This window comes from Saccharomyces kudriavzevii, assembly GCF_947243775.1.
Source record: "Saccharomyces kudriavzevii IFO 1802 strain IFO1802 genome assembly, chromosome: 4".
In the NCBI taxonomy this organism is placed as follows: domain Eukaryota; kingdom Fungi; phylum Ascomycota; class Saccharomycetes; order Saccharomycetales; family Saccharomycetaceae; genus Saccharomyces; species Saccharomyces kudriavzevii.
The window spans coordinates 1,139,190-1,155,792 of NC_079275.1; the positions used below are offsets into that span (position 1 = coordinate 1,139,190).

At 39.0% G+C, this 16,603-nt stretch overlaps 8 protein-coding genes across 8 annotated transcripts; 6 read left to right on the forward strand and 2 right to left on the reverse strand.

Annotated features, from left to right (window-relative positions):
* Positions 1–331: 331 nt before the first annotated feature.
* Positions 332–2,926, forward strand: SBE2 (Sbe2p; the record flags this gene model as incomplete). The annotated part of the gene is made up of 1 exon (XM_056227130.1): positions 332–2,926. One exon carries the CDS (start codon positions 332–334, stop codon positions 2,924–2,926), a length of 2,595 nt encoding a protein of 864 aa, XP_056086982.1.
* Positions 2,927–3,430: 504 nt separating this feature from the next.
* YPQ2 (Ypq2p) lies at positions 3,431–4,387 on the forward strand (the record flags this gene model as incomplete). Its single annotated transcript, XM_056227131.1, has 1 exon — positions 3,431–4,387. One exon carries the CDS (start codon positions 3,431–3,433, stop codon positions 4,385–4,387), a length of 957 nt encoding a protein of 318 aa, XP_056086983.1.
* A 542-nt stretch (positions 4,388–4,929) lies between these two features.
* On the forward strand, positions 4,930–5,889 carry TRR1 (thioredoxin-disulfide reductase TRR1; the record flags this gene model as incomplete). Its single annotated transcript, XM_056227132.1, has 1 exon — positions 4,930–5,889. One exon carries the CDS (start codon positions 4,930–4,932, stop codon positions 5,887–5,889), a length of 960 nt encoding a protein of 319 aa, XP_056086984.1.
* A 498-nt stretch (positions 5,890–6,387) lies between these two features.
* TRP4 (anthranilate phosphoribosyltransferase) lies at positions 6,388–7,539 on the forward strand (the record flags this gene model as incomplete). The annotated part of the gene is made up of 1 exon (XM_056227133.1): positions 6,388–7,539. The coding sequence occupies one exon, from the start codon at positions 6,388–6,390 to the stop codon at positions 7,537–7,539; it is 1,152 nt and encodes a 383-aa protein (XP_056086985.1).
* A 223-nt stretch (positions 7,540–7,762) lies between these two features.
* Positions 7,763–10,606, forward strand: SPC110 (Spc110p; the record flags this gene model as incomplete). Its single annotated transcript, XM_056227134.1, has 1 exon — positions 7,763–10,606. One exon carries the CDS (start codon positions 7,763–7,765, stop codon positions 10,604–10,606), a length of 2,844 nt encoding a protein of 947 aa, XP_056086986.1.
* Positions 10,607–10,856: 250 nt separating this feature from the next.
* CNL1 (Cnl1p) lies at positions 10,857–11,225 on the reverse strand (the record flags this gene model as incomplete). The annotated part of the gene is made up of 1 exon (XM_056227135.1): positions 10,857–11,225. One exon carries the CDS (start codon positions 11,223–11,225, stop codon positions 10,857–10,859), a length of 369 nt encoding a protein of 122 aa, XP_056086987.1.
* Positions 11,226–11,710: 485 nt separating this feature from the next.
* On the forward strand, positions 11,711–13,378 carry GGA1 (ubiquitin-binding protein; the record flags this gene model as incomplete). The annotated part of the gene is made up of 1 exon (XM_056227136.1): positions 11,711–13,378. The coding sequence occupies one exon, from the start codon at positions 11,711–11,713 to the stop codon at positions 13,376–13,378; it is 1,668 nt and encodes a 555-aa protein (XP_056086988.1).
* A 165-nt stretch (positions 13,379–13,543) lies between these two features.
* EAF1 (Eaf1p) lies at positions 13,544–16,480 on the reverse strand (the record flags this gene model as incomplete). The annotated part of the gene is made up of 1 exon (XM_056227138.1): positions 13,544–16,480. One exon carries the CDS (start codon positions 16,478–16,480, stop codon positions 13,544–13,546), a length of 2,937 nt encoding a protein of 978 aa, XP_056086989.1.
* Between the last annotated feature and the right edge of the window lie 123 nt (positions 16,481–16,603).

Below are 16,603 nucleotides of genomic sequence, written 5' to 3' on the forward strand. Positions count from 1 at the left end.
TATATACGCGTTGTTATTTTTCAGATCTAATTCGAGAAAACGAAATAAAAATGTAACATCGATCCTGCTATAATTAGAATGTGAGTATTGATTACTATACATAAGAAGCGGAGGACCTGGCTGTATTCTGCTGTCATTGTACGTTTGAATCTACTTTTTCTATCATCCTGAAGTTTAAAGCCATTTTGATAAGGGCGGGGTTTTTCTTCACGTAGACCTTCCATCCATACATTCGTTAGAAGCTTTGGTTTTTACCTTTATTTTTCAGCTTTCACTTTTGCTTCACCATCCTAATTTAGCTACTTCCCTTTTGTTTACAATACATTTTTGAATGCCGGTACGTCGTTTCATCAATATAGTACCTAGCTCCTCAAAGCTAGACTCTTTGAATGAGGAATGCTCAACGCCTCTGGATCAAAATCAACCTAAGAAAAGCTCGATAACCAGCCTTATGCTTTCCAAAAACAATGAACATGGAAGGGACAGCAGCCTTCCTCTATCGAAACCCAGATCGGGGAGTAGTGCATCCAATAGCACCGTAAGTTCAACCGGGAAGAATATTGGCACAAGGCGCCCCAGCACCAATGTCGGCTTCGAAATCGGTAGCCAAGACGTTTCTAAAAGTATGTCAGGCTTCCACAATACAGTGCCTGCAACGAATTACGTTAGGCCAAAGTCAGATGACTCTATAGGTACGTCGAGCACAGAAATATTTTCTTCATCGCATTCGAACACAACATCTGATTCATTATGTACATCAGACATAAGCTCTGAAGAGGGTGAAATGGGAAGCAACAAGTTGAGAGACAACTCCTTCGTCAAAAGCGTAAGGGATGTTGAGAAGAGATGCAATATCACGCCTTCGAAGAAGAACCAACCAGGATCAATACTGCACAAAACACGCACAGCCGGCAGCATTGATAAGACGATTTGTTCAATGAGCACAATAACTACATACGTTCCGTCTCGTCAAAATTCAGTAACGACTCCCAAACTATCCGGAACAGTACGAATTCCTGAATCGAGTAATACAATTAGTAGTATGGCCGCATCACAAGTTTCTTTCGTAAGCGAGAATGACTCCCCTCTCAGACATCATTGCAAGAGTACCACAGCTTTCCATGAACCTAAACTGATACCGATCACAAAAACGCCGTACGCGCATTCCAACAGCACTTCTGCAATATTACCATATAAGACAACCCAACTTACTCCTTCTCAACGTTATCGCTTGAGAAAAGAACAGAATGATCAATCCTTGCGTAAAGCCATAAAAAAAAAGGAAAAGTTCTATGATGACCAAGATTCTAACCTGGAACTTCAAGAGGGCGATGTTGACGGCTCCTTGATTTGGAACATTCCGATGGCTTCCCTATCAACCAGCTCTTTTTTAACACTATCTAAATTCAATAAAAATGAAAAAGTTTTGGATTCAACACAGGATGGCGAAGAAATACTGGCGCATGGTAACTATCATAGAGGGAATCGACACGTACCGTCACAGCTCGGTGTAGATAAGACATACGATCTGAAACACAGTCCCAAAAAACATACACTATATACAAATCACAAATTAGGGGGATCTTGTTTAGATTACAAGGAGCTTCCACCTACATGTATTCCTGGCATATCACACTTTTCTGACTCACAATACATCCAGGATACTATGGAAAGTCTCTCCCAGGTCTACATACACAGTTCCGAAAAAAAATCCAAAAGTATCCTTTCTGGTCGTTCTAGATCAGTACGTTGTTTACCATTGGAATTTAAAGAAGCTAGCAATCAAGGCATGGAAGATCTAATGTTAGTTTCAGAAGATAAAATGAAGGCTGTAAGTCATTTCCGTCCTAGTTGGTTACCGCCCAAAGATTGCAAGGAAAGGAAACTACAAGACAAGCAGATCTATAAAAATATTGACTTAGCATCGGTGGAGGAGTTGCAAAGAAATAAAGAACGCGATGACAAGGTCAAAAGAAATGAACAAAATAGTGTTAAATTTCAACAATTATTAGACCGGGGCATTACTCGAAACTCATCATTGAACGAATTGAAGAAAATTATTTGGGAAACCCCCTTCACATCAACGGTACGGCTTCAAATGTACAGCCAACTCTTACAAAGTGAGAATTGTTTAATAACAGAATGCTTTATAGAAACATTTGAGGAAATGATACAGTTACTAAATAAAATGGATTTTCCCAAGGATAAAGAGTTTGAAATAAAACAACTAATCGAGCATGACATTCAAGAGAAGGTATTCTACAAAAACGGAACGAACAAGCGAACAATATCTGATTTGATGCTGTTACTACAACTGAAATCCATATCTCAACAAGGTTTAGTTACCGGTGATGAGATGTTATTCTATCATTTTTTGACTGAAGAATCGTTTAGAACTCTGAAAGAAGTTTGGGAAATGGTCAACCTGATTCAGATGACGTGCTTCAGTGAAGTTTGCAAGGAGAAATATGATTCAAGAATTTTAAACCCTAGAGGTATCGTGGCCCACTTTTTAAGGAAGGATGAGTTCAAAGACGAATTTAATGGTGACTGCTTGAATAGCAACACATGGTGGAACATATTACAAAGAATGGACCACAAACTTTTCATGCGGATAATGGACGTAATTGTTGTTCATAATGGTCAAAACTTTGCGAGCCATCCCGTAAAAATTGAAACATTCGAAAACAAGGCATTGGAATACTATAGATCTAAAAAAATAGCCGTAAACTATAAGATTTTAGTTTCATTAACGGTCAATGTACTAATAAACTATCATTTTGGTTACGATAATCTGAAGAATTTACCGGATTTGAATGACAAGCACTTTTGTATTCCACTTTATACCGAGAATAGCATTGAAGAGGAAAGCCTCAATGACGCTTTTACAAAGTGGTGGTCACATTACTACCGGAAATTACGTTAGCCTGCATGATGTTTAAAGGTTAAGCGGTCAGCCCATTTTCTCATGTCTTTTACATAAAAAATTACAAATGCATACATCCAAAAATTATTTTTAATCAATCCATTAGTATATATCCTAATAAACAATAAACTAAAGGTGCTATTCTTTCACTCTGTATTAACCTTTTTTTTTTTTTGCAGGCTCCTGCGGCGTCTACATGCTGCAAATTTTTTCAGTATAGGCGAGATTGTCCGCGAGAAAAGATCACGCCCCGGGATTTTTATCGTGATAATGAGTACCATTCACTTATCATAATATTTATAGTCATATCTCTTCGCTTGAGGAATATTAAAATACAAAAACGTATACAGAAATCAAGTACTTTCTTCAGCTAATAATATTCTTCTCAAGGGAAAAGAAAGTAGATCAGTAGCTCCGTTTCCTAAGCACAGGTTTGTTGATATTCATCGATAAGGTTTGTTGACATCGGTGCTAAAAATATAAGCAAAAGTAAGAATCCTTTCAATGTCGTGTTTGAACAGCATATGGCCTACCGTATCCAATCTGAGTGGGTCGTTATCTTTCTTCACCTCTGTTATATCGTTGTTCCCACAAATCATTGAGACTTATCGAGATAAAACTGTCGATGGGTTATCACCATACTTTTTATTGGCGTGGCTATGTGGGGATATCACTTCATTGATAGGGGCAAAGCTGACCGGGCAGTTGTTATTTCAGATATTTCTAGCAATTTATTTTTTGGTGAACGATTCGTTCGTATGCGGCCAATACTACTATTACGGTGTGTTGCATGAAAATAAACTTGCAACAATCGGACATGAGCCTAAACCACTCCTTCCTGAATTGGCAGAAAACGGAGAGCTTCTGCGAGAGGAGGAAGACATTATAAATGGCGGCAGTCCTCGAGGGAGTAGAAGAAGGTCTGCGATTACGGTAGCATTGGCGATAGCTCATACTATAAGCACATCTAGTGCCTATCCTCTGAAGTCAAGTTCTACCCAAACCCAGCTGGGGCCACCTAGCGATAGCTTGCCTGGCCACTGCAAGACCAGCGAACTAGGTACAATTTTGTCCTGGATGGGCGCTTCTTTCTATGTCGGAGCACGCATTCCACAGTTAATCAAGAATTACAATAGAAAGTCCACAGATGGGTTGTCTCCCTTCCTCTTTGCTACGACATTACTCTGCAATATCACGTATAACATGAGTATTTTTACAAGTTGCCAGTTTTTAACCAGCCAGAATAAAACAGAATTTGTTATGAACGAGTTGCCTTTTATCTTCGGAAGCGCTGGGACAATCGCATTTGATCTGATGTACTTCTATCAATACTACGTGCTTTATGCAACTGATATGCAATTACGAGAACTAGAAAGAGAGCTATACGAGCCCGAAGAAGCCAACGTGGAGCAACCGGTGACTGAACGTACGTCTCTGTTGTCTGGTGAAACACAAACGTAGCTTTGTGTGCATAGTCGTACTATTTATCTTCGAATAGTACACTCAACATCTTCAGCATAGCCCCTACTAGACCCTTTTTTCCCCATACGGGATACTTCTTTCCTACTCCGTCCAAAATACCGACCATAGTTAGCACCAACCTTACGTATCTTTTATGTCCGGCGTTCGCATCACAAAAGCTTGAAGTATGTAGTTGATCATACTAGTGTACAGTCTACACATCCTCGTAATCAATGCACGTCAACCTAGTAACATGGATTCTTTCTGGCCTGGATTGCTAATTTTTCAGTTTGTCCAGCCGTTTGGAACGGATCTGGCTGGGTAGCAGCTCCTTAGTCATGGAGAAAAAAATCGCCCGCAAGTATTTCGAAAAAGAAATAATGCCCACGCATATAAGAGTGAACCCAAGGCGCTCGAGGTTTCGAACCTTGCAGATCCTAGATATATATATATATATCTATATATACCTGCCAAAACGATACAGTGCAATAGCGAATAGCTAACAGTACAAAAGCAAACCACACTAGCTCACATAATTAATCATGGTTCACAACAAAGTTACTATCATTGGTTCCGGCCCAGCTGCCCACACCGCCGCCATCTACTTGGCCAGAGCAGAAGTCAAGCCAACCTTGTATGAAGGCATGATGGCCAACGGTATTGCTGCTGGTGGCCAATTGACTACCACTACCGAAATTGAAAACTTTCCAGGGTTCCCAGAAGGTTTGACGGGTGGTGAACTGATGGACAGAATGAGAGAGCAATCCACGAAGTTTGGTACTGAAATCATCACTGAGACCATTTCTAAAGTCGACCTATCTTCCAAGCCATTCAAATTATGGACCGAATTTAATGAAGACGCAGACCCTGTGACCACGGACGCCATAATCTTGGCCACAGGTGCTTCTGCCAAGAGAATGCATCTGCCTGGCGAGGAAACCTACTGGCAAAAGGGTATATCTGCCTGCGCCGTGTGTGATGGTGCCGTCCCTATTTTCAGGAACAAACCGTTAGCCGTTGTTGGTGGTGGTGACTCTGCGTGCGAAGAGGCTCAGTTCTTGACCAAATACGGTTCAAAGGTGTTTATGCTTGTTAGAAAGGACCACCTGCGTGCTTCCACTATTATGCAAAGACGTGCTGAACAAAACGAGAAAATCGAAATTCTTTACAACACTGTTACGCTAGAGGCTAAGGGTGATGGCAAATTATTAAACGCCTTGAGAATCAAGAACACTCAAAAAAATGACGAAAGCGACTTGCCAGTCAATGGATTATTCTACGCAATTGGCCACTCTCCAGCTACCAAGATTGTTGCTAACCAAGTAGATGTTGATGAAGCCGGCTACATTAAGACTGTCCCGGGCTCTTCCCTAACTTCTGTTCCGGGGTTCTTCGCTGCTGGTGATGTTCAGGACTCTAAATACAGACAAGCCATCACTTCTGCTGGCTCCGGTTGTATGGCCGCTTTGGATGCTGAAAGGTACTTGACCTCCCTAGAATAAATGAATTTCCATTATAAAATAGATACACACCACAACTATATACACTTTCAGAAAATCATTCCTCTTTTTATCATTTGAAAAAGGCGAAAACTATCATTTTTCATTTCCTTCTGAACGCAGAAAATCTAATACATACTCTATATATCACGTGAATGAATTAAACGCTTTGCGTATCTGATATGAGGCATCGGTGTCATTTTACGACACTTGATTACCTATATATGCTGACTTTCAAGTAATGATTGATTTTGCCGCAGCGCTTCTTTTCTTTCACCTGCGTTTTTCTTGTCGCGCTGCTACCGAAAAAAAGCACCAGCTGATCGACTTGTTAAAAGCATGATATCATATCAAGTGGTGCCATGCGCTAATAATAGCTGGTGTTGAGTTTTGTCTTCTCGAAATAATTGTGCCGCAGGATCATATTGGAATAAACCTAACGAAATCCTAAAGTTTAAGCCAAAAAAACATATCAGAAGACTTTACTATTGTTTTATTATTATGCTCGAAGCGGCTCTGTTATCGCTTACCAAGAAGTTACTGGTTTCGCCGCCAAAATTGACTAGTACAGACTTGCATGATGCGCTATTAGTCATACTTGATCTTTTGAGGAAGTGCGATATGAATGACGACGAAAGTCTTTCAATTTATACCAAGGTTTCCAGCTTTCTCACGGCATTGAGAGTTACCCAACTTGATCACAAGGCAGAGTACATTGCAGAAGCTGCAAAAGCTGTCTTGAGACATTCTGACCTTGTTGACTTACCTTCACCCGCTAAGAGCGAATCACACCCTGAGAAAGGGCCGATAACCTTGGATATTGTAGGTACCGGTGGTGATGGACAGAATACTTTCAACGTTTCCACATCTGCTGCAATCGTTGCCGCTGGTATTCCAGGCCTAAAGATTTGCAAACACGGCGGCAAAGCTTCAACATCTAACAGTGGGGCTGGCGATCTAATCGGAACTTTGGGATGTGATATATCCAAAGTTAATTCATCGACAGTGCCCGGCTTATGGCCCGACAACACATTCCTGTTTCTGCTTGCCCCATTCTTCCACCATGGAATGAGTCATGTTTCCAAGATACGTAAATTGCTGGGCATTCCAACCATATTCAATGTGTTGGGGCCACTTTTGCACCCGATCAGTCATGTGAACAAAAGAATATTAGGCGTTTACTCAAAGGAGCTTGCGCCTGAATATGCCAAGGCAGCAGCCTTGGTGTATCCAGAAAGTGAAACTTTTATTGTTTGGGGGCATGTTGGATTAGACGAAGTATCGCCGATAGGCAAAACTACTGTTTGGCACATCGATCCGCTATCATCTGCTCATTCAAATGATCAACTGAAAACCTTCCAACTGGAGCCTTCAATGTTCGGTTTAAAGGAACACGAATTGTCAGAATGTGCCTCCTACGGTCCTAAAGAAAATGCAAGAATTCTGAGGGAGGAAATCTTGTCCGGGAAGTACCACCTTGGAGATAATAATGCTATTTATGACTACATTTTGATGAACACCGCCGTATTGTACTGTTTAAGTCAAGGTCACCAAAACTGGAAGGAGGGGATCATCAAAGCAGAAGAAAGCATTCAGTCCGGTAATGCATTACATTCTTTGGAACACTTTATTACTAGTGTGAATTCCTTGTAGGCCATATTTTATAAATCACATACATAAACTTGGTACAGACGTCTTGCTTATGTTGATCAGAGTATTACCCTTATTACGCGTTCTGAACTTTCCCTCCTCTCATGAAGGAAAACAAATAAACAAAGAACGAACATGCGACAAATACAAAGTGCACAACTATTTTAGATGGCTCCGTTACTTATAAGATACATACAAAGAGAAAAAGATTTTTGAGAAAACATTCATGGACGAAACGTCACATCTTCCAAATGGGAGTTTGAAGAACTTGGAGTTTACGCCTGTGGGATTCATCAAATCTAAGCAAAACTCTGCGCAAACACAGGCCGCATCACCCACTAGGGTACCGAACTTTAGTGGTGGTGATGGTGATAATGAAAACGAAGGCCCAGCCAGGAAAAAGCAAAGAAGGAGCATTGATGATACCATTGATTCAATACGGCTGTTTAGCGAAGCCTCACAATTCGATGATAGTTTTCCGGAAATCAAAGCCAATGTCCCACCCAGTTCAAGATCAGGAAACGTTGACAAAAGCCGCAAGAGAAACTTAATTGATGACTTGAAGAAGGATGTGCCAATGTCCCAGCCTTTAAAAGAACAAGAAGTCAAAGAACACCAATTGAAGAAAGAGCGATTTGAGCGTGCGCTAGAAAGTAAGCTACTAGGAAACAGACACGTAACATACGCTCAATCCGATCTTTCTAGTAAAGAAGTATACATAAATGAAATCAAGAGCTTGAAGCACGAAATCAAGGAATTGAGAAAGGAGAAAAATGATACTCTTAATAATTATGATAATCTTGAGGAAGAAACGGACGATTTGAGAAATAAATTACAGGAACTAGAAAAGGAACTAGATGTAAAAAACAGAATGGTTAATTCAAGAGAGGCTGAGGATCATTCTGGATGCATAGAAGAGCGTGAAAAGATCGAAAGAAAATTGAACGACTTAGAAAAAAAGTTTAAGACCGTGAACGATCAAGTACGCGAACTGGAGAATAGAGCTAATGTACAAAAATCAGAGTTGAAATCCAAAGAAGATCAGTTAAAGGAGTCAATGAATCAATTAAACGAGTTTAAAAACAATACAGATGAAAATGTTTCGCAATTGGAATCTAAAAGAATCGAATTGAGGAACCTAACAAATCAACTGAATGCGCTGAAAAATGAGTCAGATGAGAAGGATTCGCAATTGCAACAAAAGGAAAGCGAATTAAAAAGGCTAACAAATAAATTAAATGAGCTCGAAAAAAGGTTGAATGAAAACAGTTCTCAATCCTCTGCGAAGGAAAGCGAATTAAAGGAATCTAAAAGCCAAATAACTGAGCTAGAAGAAAAGATAAACAAAAAAAATTCACAATTGGAGACAAAGGAAAATGAATTAAAGTCATTAATGGCTCAACTAACCCAGTTGGAGAATAGACTCAATCAGAAAGATTCTCAGTTGGGCTCGAAGGAGGATGAATTGAAAACTATCAACGAAAAATTACAAAGAGATATTAAGATTGCAAGACAGGAAACTGCCTCGAAAGACGAACGCATATATGCCTTGCAAATGAAAATTCAAAACTTGGAAAATGACCTATCTATGATGAAAAAAACGCATAATGAGTCTAAATCTGTCACCAATGATGAATTGGAATCTAAAAGTAAAGTTATCAAAATTTTAGAAACCGATTTGGAGGTTGCGCAGGAGAAATACTTAAAGTTACAAAGTGAACTTAAGGAGAGAGAAAACAGGTATAAAATTTCCGAATCAAACTTGGAAGATGAAAATATCAGGTTGAATGAAAGAATCTCAGACTTAGCAAGAGAAAACTCACGACTGAAAAGTACAGTAGACGATAAGTCGACTGCTGTGTACCGTATGAAAGAGAGTTACGAGGCACGATTAGATTCATTACGGAAAGAAGTCGAAGAATATAAGGTAAATGCGGAAAAGTCTGAGTCTAAGGTTGAAGAATTAAGAATCATGATTACAGAAAACTCAGCAAGAGTATCAGAAAAAAGATCAAAAGAGATGAAAGAGAAAGAGAGAAAAAATAAGGAACTCACCGATAATTTAAAAATGCAAGAAGATGAAATAAGCTCATTGAAAGCAATGATAGAAAAATACAAGAAAGAATTTAGTCAATCAAAGTCTGAACAGAGTAATATTCAACGTACTTTAAATTTGCAAATACTAAATCTGGAAAATAAACTAATTGAGAGCGAAGATGAATTAAAATCGCTAAGGGATTCTCAAGAAACAGAGATAGATAACTGGAAAAGAAAATACAACAACCTCTCTTTAGAAAACGACAGGTTGTTAGAAGAAAAAGCTTCTGCATCAGACAAAGAGCATGAAGTATCTATTTTGAACAGAAAAATCGATGAATTAGAAAAAGAAAAATGGAATTTGCAGGCATCTAAGGAAAAATATAAACACGAACTGCAGAAAGTAATCACTGCTAATGACCGTTTGAGAAGAGAGAAAGAGGAATTGAATGAAAACAGTGGCACTATTCGTATGATGGAAGAAAAAATGGCCAGAATAAAAAAGAACTATCTAAGTGAGATTACATCTTTACAAGACGAAAACAGAAAGCTTGAAGAACGCCTCATACTGAATGAGAGACAAAAAGATGATAATTCAATCGTGCAACTAAGCGACTTTGTAAGTTACTATAAGTTGAAATATCATTCAGAAGTAAGACATAATAACGACCTAAAAGTAATCAATGATTACTTGAACAAAGTGTTGGCTTTGAGTACTCGCCGCTTAAGATTGGACACAAGGAAAGGTGAACATAGTTTGAACATTTCGATCCCGGATGATGACGAGTTAGACCGTGACTACTATAATAGTCATATTTATACAAGATATCATGACTATGATTACCCTCTGAGATTCAATTCAAACAGGAGAGGCCCATATTTTGAGCGCCGCTTAAACTTCAAGACAGTTGCTCTTTTGGTGCTTGCTTGCGTTAGGATGAGGAGAATTGCATTTTACAGGAGATCAGACGATATTAGGCTGAGGACACTAAGAGACAAAATTGAGAGTGATAGTGGACGTATATCGTGGTGACATCTTTTATTGTACCCAGTAGCCTCGTACATATTGCAGATCTCTACATCGAACTGGTCTTTAGCTGGGACCATGATGAATGCGCAACTGCAAATAGGCCAGAATACCTTTTGATTCATGAAAACTTAGGTGGGAGGCCGGTATTTCTTAGCATTGATACTTCCATTCATTTTTTTCGTTTCCCACATTAGAAAAAAAAGCATGCGGTGCACATATGTATATATATGTTGCATATTTGTATTATAGGTAGCTATTTAGATTTATTAGCACCCTTTTTTAATTCATTATATTCATTCACGGCTTCTGCTATTCTTTCCTTGAACGTATCCGTTATCGTTGCTAATTGGTTCAACACTTCATAATGGTTTTCTAACTCGTCGCATTTTTTGAGAAGCTCCTCAAATCTAGCAATATTTTTGTCTATGGTACTTTCGATAATGCCGTTCACTATCAGTTCATTTTGCTTTTTACAGAGCTCTGTTGTATCCAATTGTATACTTTGTACATAATCTTTGATTTTATAAAGTAAGTAGTCATAATCGACAGTCAATTTATCAATTCCAAGAGGATCGTCACCAGCAGATACTGACTCTCTAGAATGACTTGAATGGTCTTGCATTTTGAAATAGAATTATAGAATATAATGCTGATAAACGGTAAAATACACAGATTTCATGCGTGAGAAAACGGAAACTTTATTTGGTAGACGAGGTTAAATCCGAGGGAAATTTTGAGAATGACACAACCTTCGAACGCTATATCTCGGGCAATTTCAATACATCCTTCTGCTTAACAGTAGAGGCGGTTGATTCTCTCTTACCATCTCCAAAACCATTTATAAGAGGTGCAAGTAAACCTATACATTAGAAAAATCAGACCTAAAAGGTTTACACCTTTACCTAAGAAATAATACCATTCAACCCTTGTAACCTTTTAACCCTATAAGCAGAGGTGTCTGTAAAAGGGGTGATTATTAAACAAAAGTGTTTGAAGTTCAACCTCTCAAATGATTACTAGAATTATTTAATAGGATAAATATTAAGAACAATACTACTTCAAACCTGTTTTACGGAAACAAATTAAGTTTGTCAAGAAACTCCCCAAATGCCACAAAGAATTGAGCTTACCTCGGAACCAGTGAGAAGGCCCCGGTCCTCTGAAAGCTCATTGATCAGAAAGATCCAAAGGGCATGCAGATCTACCTTGCCTGAACCAGATTTGGGCTTAAATTTAGATGTCTCCGATTATATCAACTCTAAGCAAGGTGTGGCTCCAAGAGAGGCTGTTTTAGCCATTGAAAAACTAATTAATAGCGGTGAAACTCAAACTGCAGTTTTTGCACTTTCATTACTGGACGTCTTGGTGAAGAATTGTGGCTATTCTATACATCTACAAATTTCCAGAAAGGAGTTTCTGAATGATTTGGTGAAAAGGTTCCCAGAGCATCCGCCATTGAGATATTCCAAGGTTCAGCAAATGATTCTCGAGGCTATCGAAGAATGGTATCAAACCATCTGCAAACATGCCAGTTATAAGGACGACCTTCAGTATATCAGTGACATGCACAAGTTGCTGAAATACAAGGGTTATATTTTCCCCAAAGTTGGGAGTGAGAATTTGGCGGTGATGAGGCCGAATGACCAATTAAGAACTCCAAATGAATTGCAAGAAGAACAGGAAATAGCTCAAGCTGCGAAACTCGAAGAACTGCTAAGAAGCGGCAAGCCTGATGATTTGAAAGAAGCTAATAAACTAATGAAAGTTATGGCAGGATTCAAAGATGACACTAAGATAGCTGTCAAACAAGCAATCAACAATGAACTAAACAAACTTAAAAGGAAAGCTGATCTATTCAATGAAATGTTGACTTCTACTAGTGAGCCTGATTTAAATAATGAAACTATTCAAGAACTATATGGCGATCTAAGATCAGCGCAGCCTAAATTCGAAAAATTAATCGAAGAAGAACATGACGACGATACACTGGTTAGCAATTTATTGAAGTTCAACGACTTAGTAGTGCAATTGTTGGAAAAATACAGGTCAATAAGGGGTTTAAAGGGCGAGGAGCAAAGCGGCAAGAATGTAAATGAATCTTTGAAAGAATTTAGTTTAATTGATTTTGATGACGATACAACTGCAAGCGTACAGCCTGAGCTATCTTTAGATAAATCTTTACAACCTTCCGAGGATCTTTTGGACGACTTAACTAATTTAAGCCTTCCATCCTTATCAAAATCTCCAGAAAACACTTCTAATCTAGACAATACCGGTCAGTCTAATTTTCCTGGAATCGATCTATTAAATTTTGATTTGCCATCTTCAGAAACTAAGGCTGCGAATCCCCCAGATTCCAACTCGTTCGACCTACTTAGTGGTTTAATGAATAATTCGAATAATGCCACAGAAACTTTATCTCAATTGCAAAGACAAACGCTTAACGAATCGGATAATTTAAAAATTGATTATGAATTAGTTCGTAAATCGCCAACAAAACTAAAACTAATCATTCATTATTCGAACTTAAGCAGTGATCCAATCACTAATGTAGCTCTTCTACTTGCATCTCCCAAAAGCACAACATTGTCTTTGCAGCCGCAATCGGGTAATTTTCTGCAGAGTAAAGTCAAAGATGGCATAAAGCAGGTTGCTTTTATTGAAGGAACGTCTCTAAATTCAGAAAACTCTATTAAGTTGAAATGGAAGGCTACTTACAACGTTAAGGACAGATCAAACGAAGAATCAGGCATGGTAAATTTGCCTAAAATATGATTAAGACAAGCGGAAAAAAAAAAGAAGAAATCATACCCAAGCGCTTAATACCAAATGTCTCTTACTTAATTAAAATCTTATTCTGTACATTTTATAAAAATTAATATAAATCTTCTAAAAAAAGTCGACATTTGAATTCGTAAGGTCGTAAAGTGGGTGGAATCATTATTTTTGAAATCTTTGCAGTATCTCCTGTGGTGTTGGTGACTTTATCCTCGGGACAGAATTAATATTAGGGATACTGGAAAGGGAAGTCTGTGAGGAGGATGTATTCTGCAGTTGAGATTGAGGCCCCGTTTGAGATTGGGATTGTTGCTGTTGTTGGACGTGGTTGGGCTGCTCTTGTGATTGTATTCGCTGTTGTTGTATCTGTTGCTGCTTTAGCTGTTGCTGTTGCTCTTTCAAAGTTCTATAGTAGTTTTTCGCCGCTTTTAAAGCTGTCTCAGGAGTGAGCTCCGGTTTCTCCTCCAACAATTTTCTCGAGTAGCTTTCGATGATATCTTGCTCTGTATACTGTTTCTGACTTTGCCTTGGAGTAGATGCCTGTCCACTCCTGGTCAAGTTTGATGAAGGCTTGCTGTTGGAAGGCACTGGGCTTTGGGCTCTAGATGAGTGAGCTTGCTGACTTTGCTGTTGTTGTCTTTGTTGCAGCCTATTTTTCACCGTTCTTCTCAGCTGAATATCCCTTCTTAAAGCTTCATCTCTTTGAGCCTTCAAAAGCGACATTTCTGCTGGAGTAGGAACCTTCATATTTTTACAATCCAAAGGCTTTCTTGTTTGAGTTGGATTGGGACGTGGTGTATTTTCTCTTTTCTTCATACACTTCCTAATAGCCTCAAACATGCTAGCCCAGCGTAGTCTTCTATGACCTCTTTGTATAGATTCCATATTAACGCCTAGAGGAGATATTCTTCTATTCTGTCTTTGTTGAAATTTATGCGCTTCGATTAACCACTGTTGAGCGCTATGTGCCCTGGGACCCTTAAGGTCACTGAAATTAAACCGTTCATTTAGTTGCACAAACCGCTCAAAACACTGCCAGGGCGTTCTACGTTCAATATTGGATAAATAAGAACATGTGAGATGATGTGTCATATGTGCGCTAATCAATTCCCAGTTGTAACCATAGGTGTTGATATTTTTGACCAGTTCCTGATCATCGTCAGATAACCATATAGTAGGAGTCCTATTCTGGAGGTAACGTAAAGAAGGTACTGCTGGTGGTCTTAAATAATGGCTCCTTCTATTACCATAAAACATACCACGTCTTTTGCTTAATTGCGATATTGATGGTTCTTCGTCAATCAATTGACGTTCAAGCAGCTTATAGAAACCATTATCATCTAATGACACGACTGATTTAGAAATGGGAATAAATGGTAGAGGGTCGCTTTCCTTCGGTTGATCATCATTAATACCACTAAACATGGGTATATCCTGCACCAATGTTTTCTCAAACGCACTGAACTCATTCACAAATATTGTAAGTTTGGATGGAGAAACTAGCTCTTTTTCCAGTTGTTCAGTTCCACTCGATGCCGATAACGCAGCCGCTTCATGTTGTGTGCTAAAAAATTCACTCGACGAGAACGACCTTCTTAGGAGTAGTTCGGTGTTAATTGAGGATGTGACTTCGTCATTGGTGCCTTCTTGGGCTAAAACACCATCTTCAGAGTCAAACTTATCCCCAGATCTTGCTTCATCATTGTCGGCAGTAAGAGCGCATTTGTTAAGATTAAGAGCGTTGGGGGAAAATTTAATGTTACTTTTACCAGATGTGTTAAATTGCATATCGTTTGTTGAAATCTCCAGCAATTTGCTCGACTCCTCAATTATGCGCCCGTCTCTTGATGATATGGGTTCTTCTTCGTCATTTGGAATTCTTTTACGTTTTACACAACATGTTTCTCCGTAACTCCAGTAGCATTTCACTGCCTGAGCTATTGTGGCACAGACGGCTATTTTGTATTTTTGACCTTCTTTAAAATCTGCCCGCATCCATTTAGCTTCTTCTAGAAGTATTCTTTGATGAGTACTATGTTGTTTCCACGGATCAATAAACCGTTTAGGTTGTCTTAAAGACCATAATCCAAGTCTTCTTAGTTCCTCTATTCGTGAGCCAACTACCGTAATCCTAGCTTCATTCAGAGCATTATTTATAATATTAGTGGTCAAAGCTTTGTGAGCTCGCGGTATCAGATTAATAAGTGGCAATGTCTGAGACATGTACTTCAATTCAGCTAAAGGCAAAGCCTGCGGTATTTTTGACGGTATATAGTCATTCATTAGTAAAAAAACAGTCTCTGAAGCATCAATGTTGTTTTCGTTATAATGGTCTGATGTTTCTACTTCTTTTCCCACGATATTTTTTATCAGGGAGTCCTTAAATATCTCCGCAGGCGCAACTTTAGTCGGATCTGCCTGTGGGTATTCTACGTTTTCATAATAGGCATAATGTGCTAATGCACTAGGCACTGGAGGACGTGGAGATATAGGCAGCGAAGCCATCTCTGAATTACTGGAGGATTCCAATGATTGAGATTGTGTTTTCTGCCTTTTCTCAAATCGCTGTTCTTCATTTTCCACAGTTGGCTCAAATGGTCTCTTATTCCACGTATCCCTTGCTTTTTCAACGGGTCTCAAAGAATTCATCATATTTTCACGAATTGAATTGTTTCTGCTAGGTATAAAGTGGTTCTCTGCTTTTATTGATATCTTCTCGGCACCGTCCAGCAGTTCATTGCCCACCTTATAATCAGTTGGCGTCTGATTAGATATGCTTATCAGACTTACCTCTTTAGATTTCTTCGCCGTCTTGGATGTCATGGCCATCTTTAGAAACTTTGGCAGCAATGAGTCGTCGAACCTAATACCTCTTCGTACGTCATTTTTCTTCAAAAAATCATCTATCTCCCTCTGGAGTTTGTTTTCATCCGTCAGCTCCAGCAACTGATTCAAACGGGACACACAGTAAAGTTCAATTAGTTTCCTGTCTCTTTCCTCGACTAAATCGTCTGTTTTAACGAGTTTGTTTCTATTACCGGTTTGATAGTCACTTACTGCCGTCGAGCTGGATACTGCTGGGCTTGAGCGTGAAGACATGAGCGTCGTAAGAATTGTATGCTCAATCTGAGCCTTTATCAATAATCTCTATTCTTTTCGTCCGGCGGCTAACGCCTACGGGTAATACTTTGCCTTTCAAAATTTCGCGGCTGCAGCAAATGC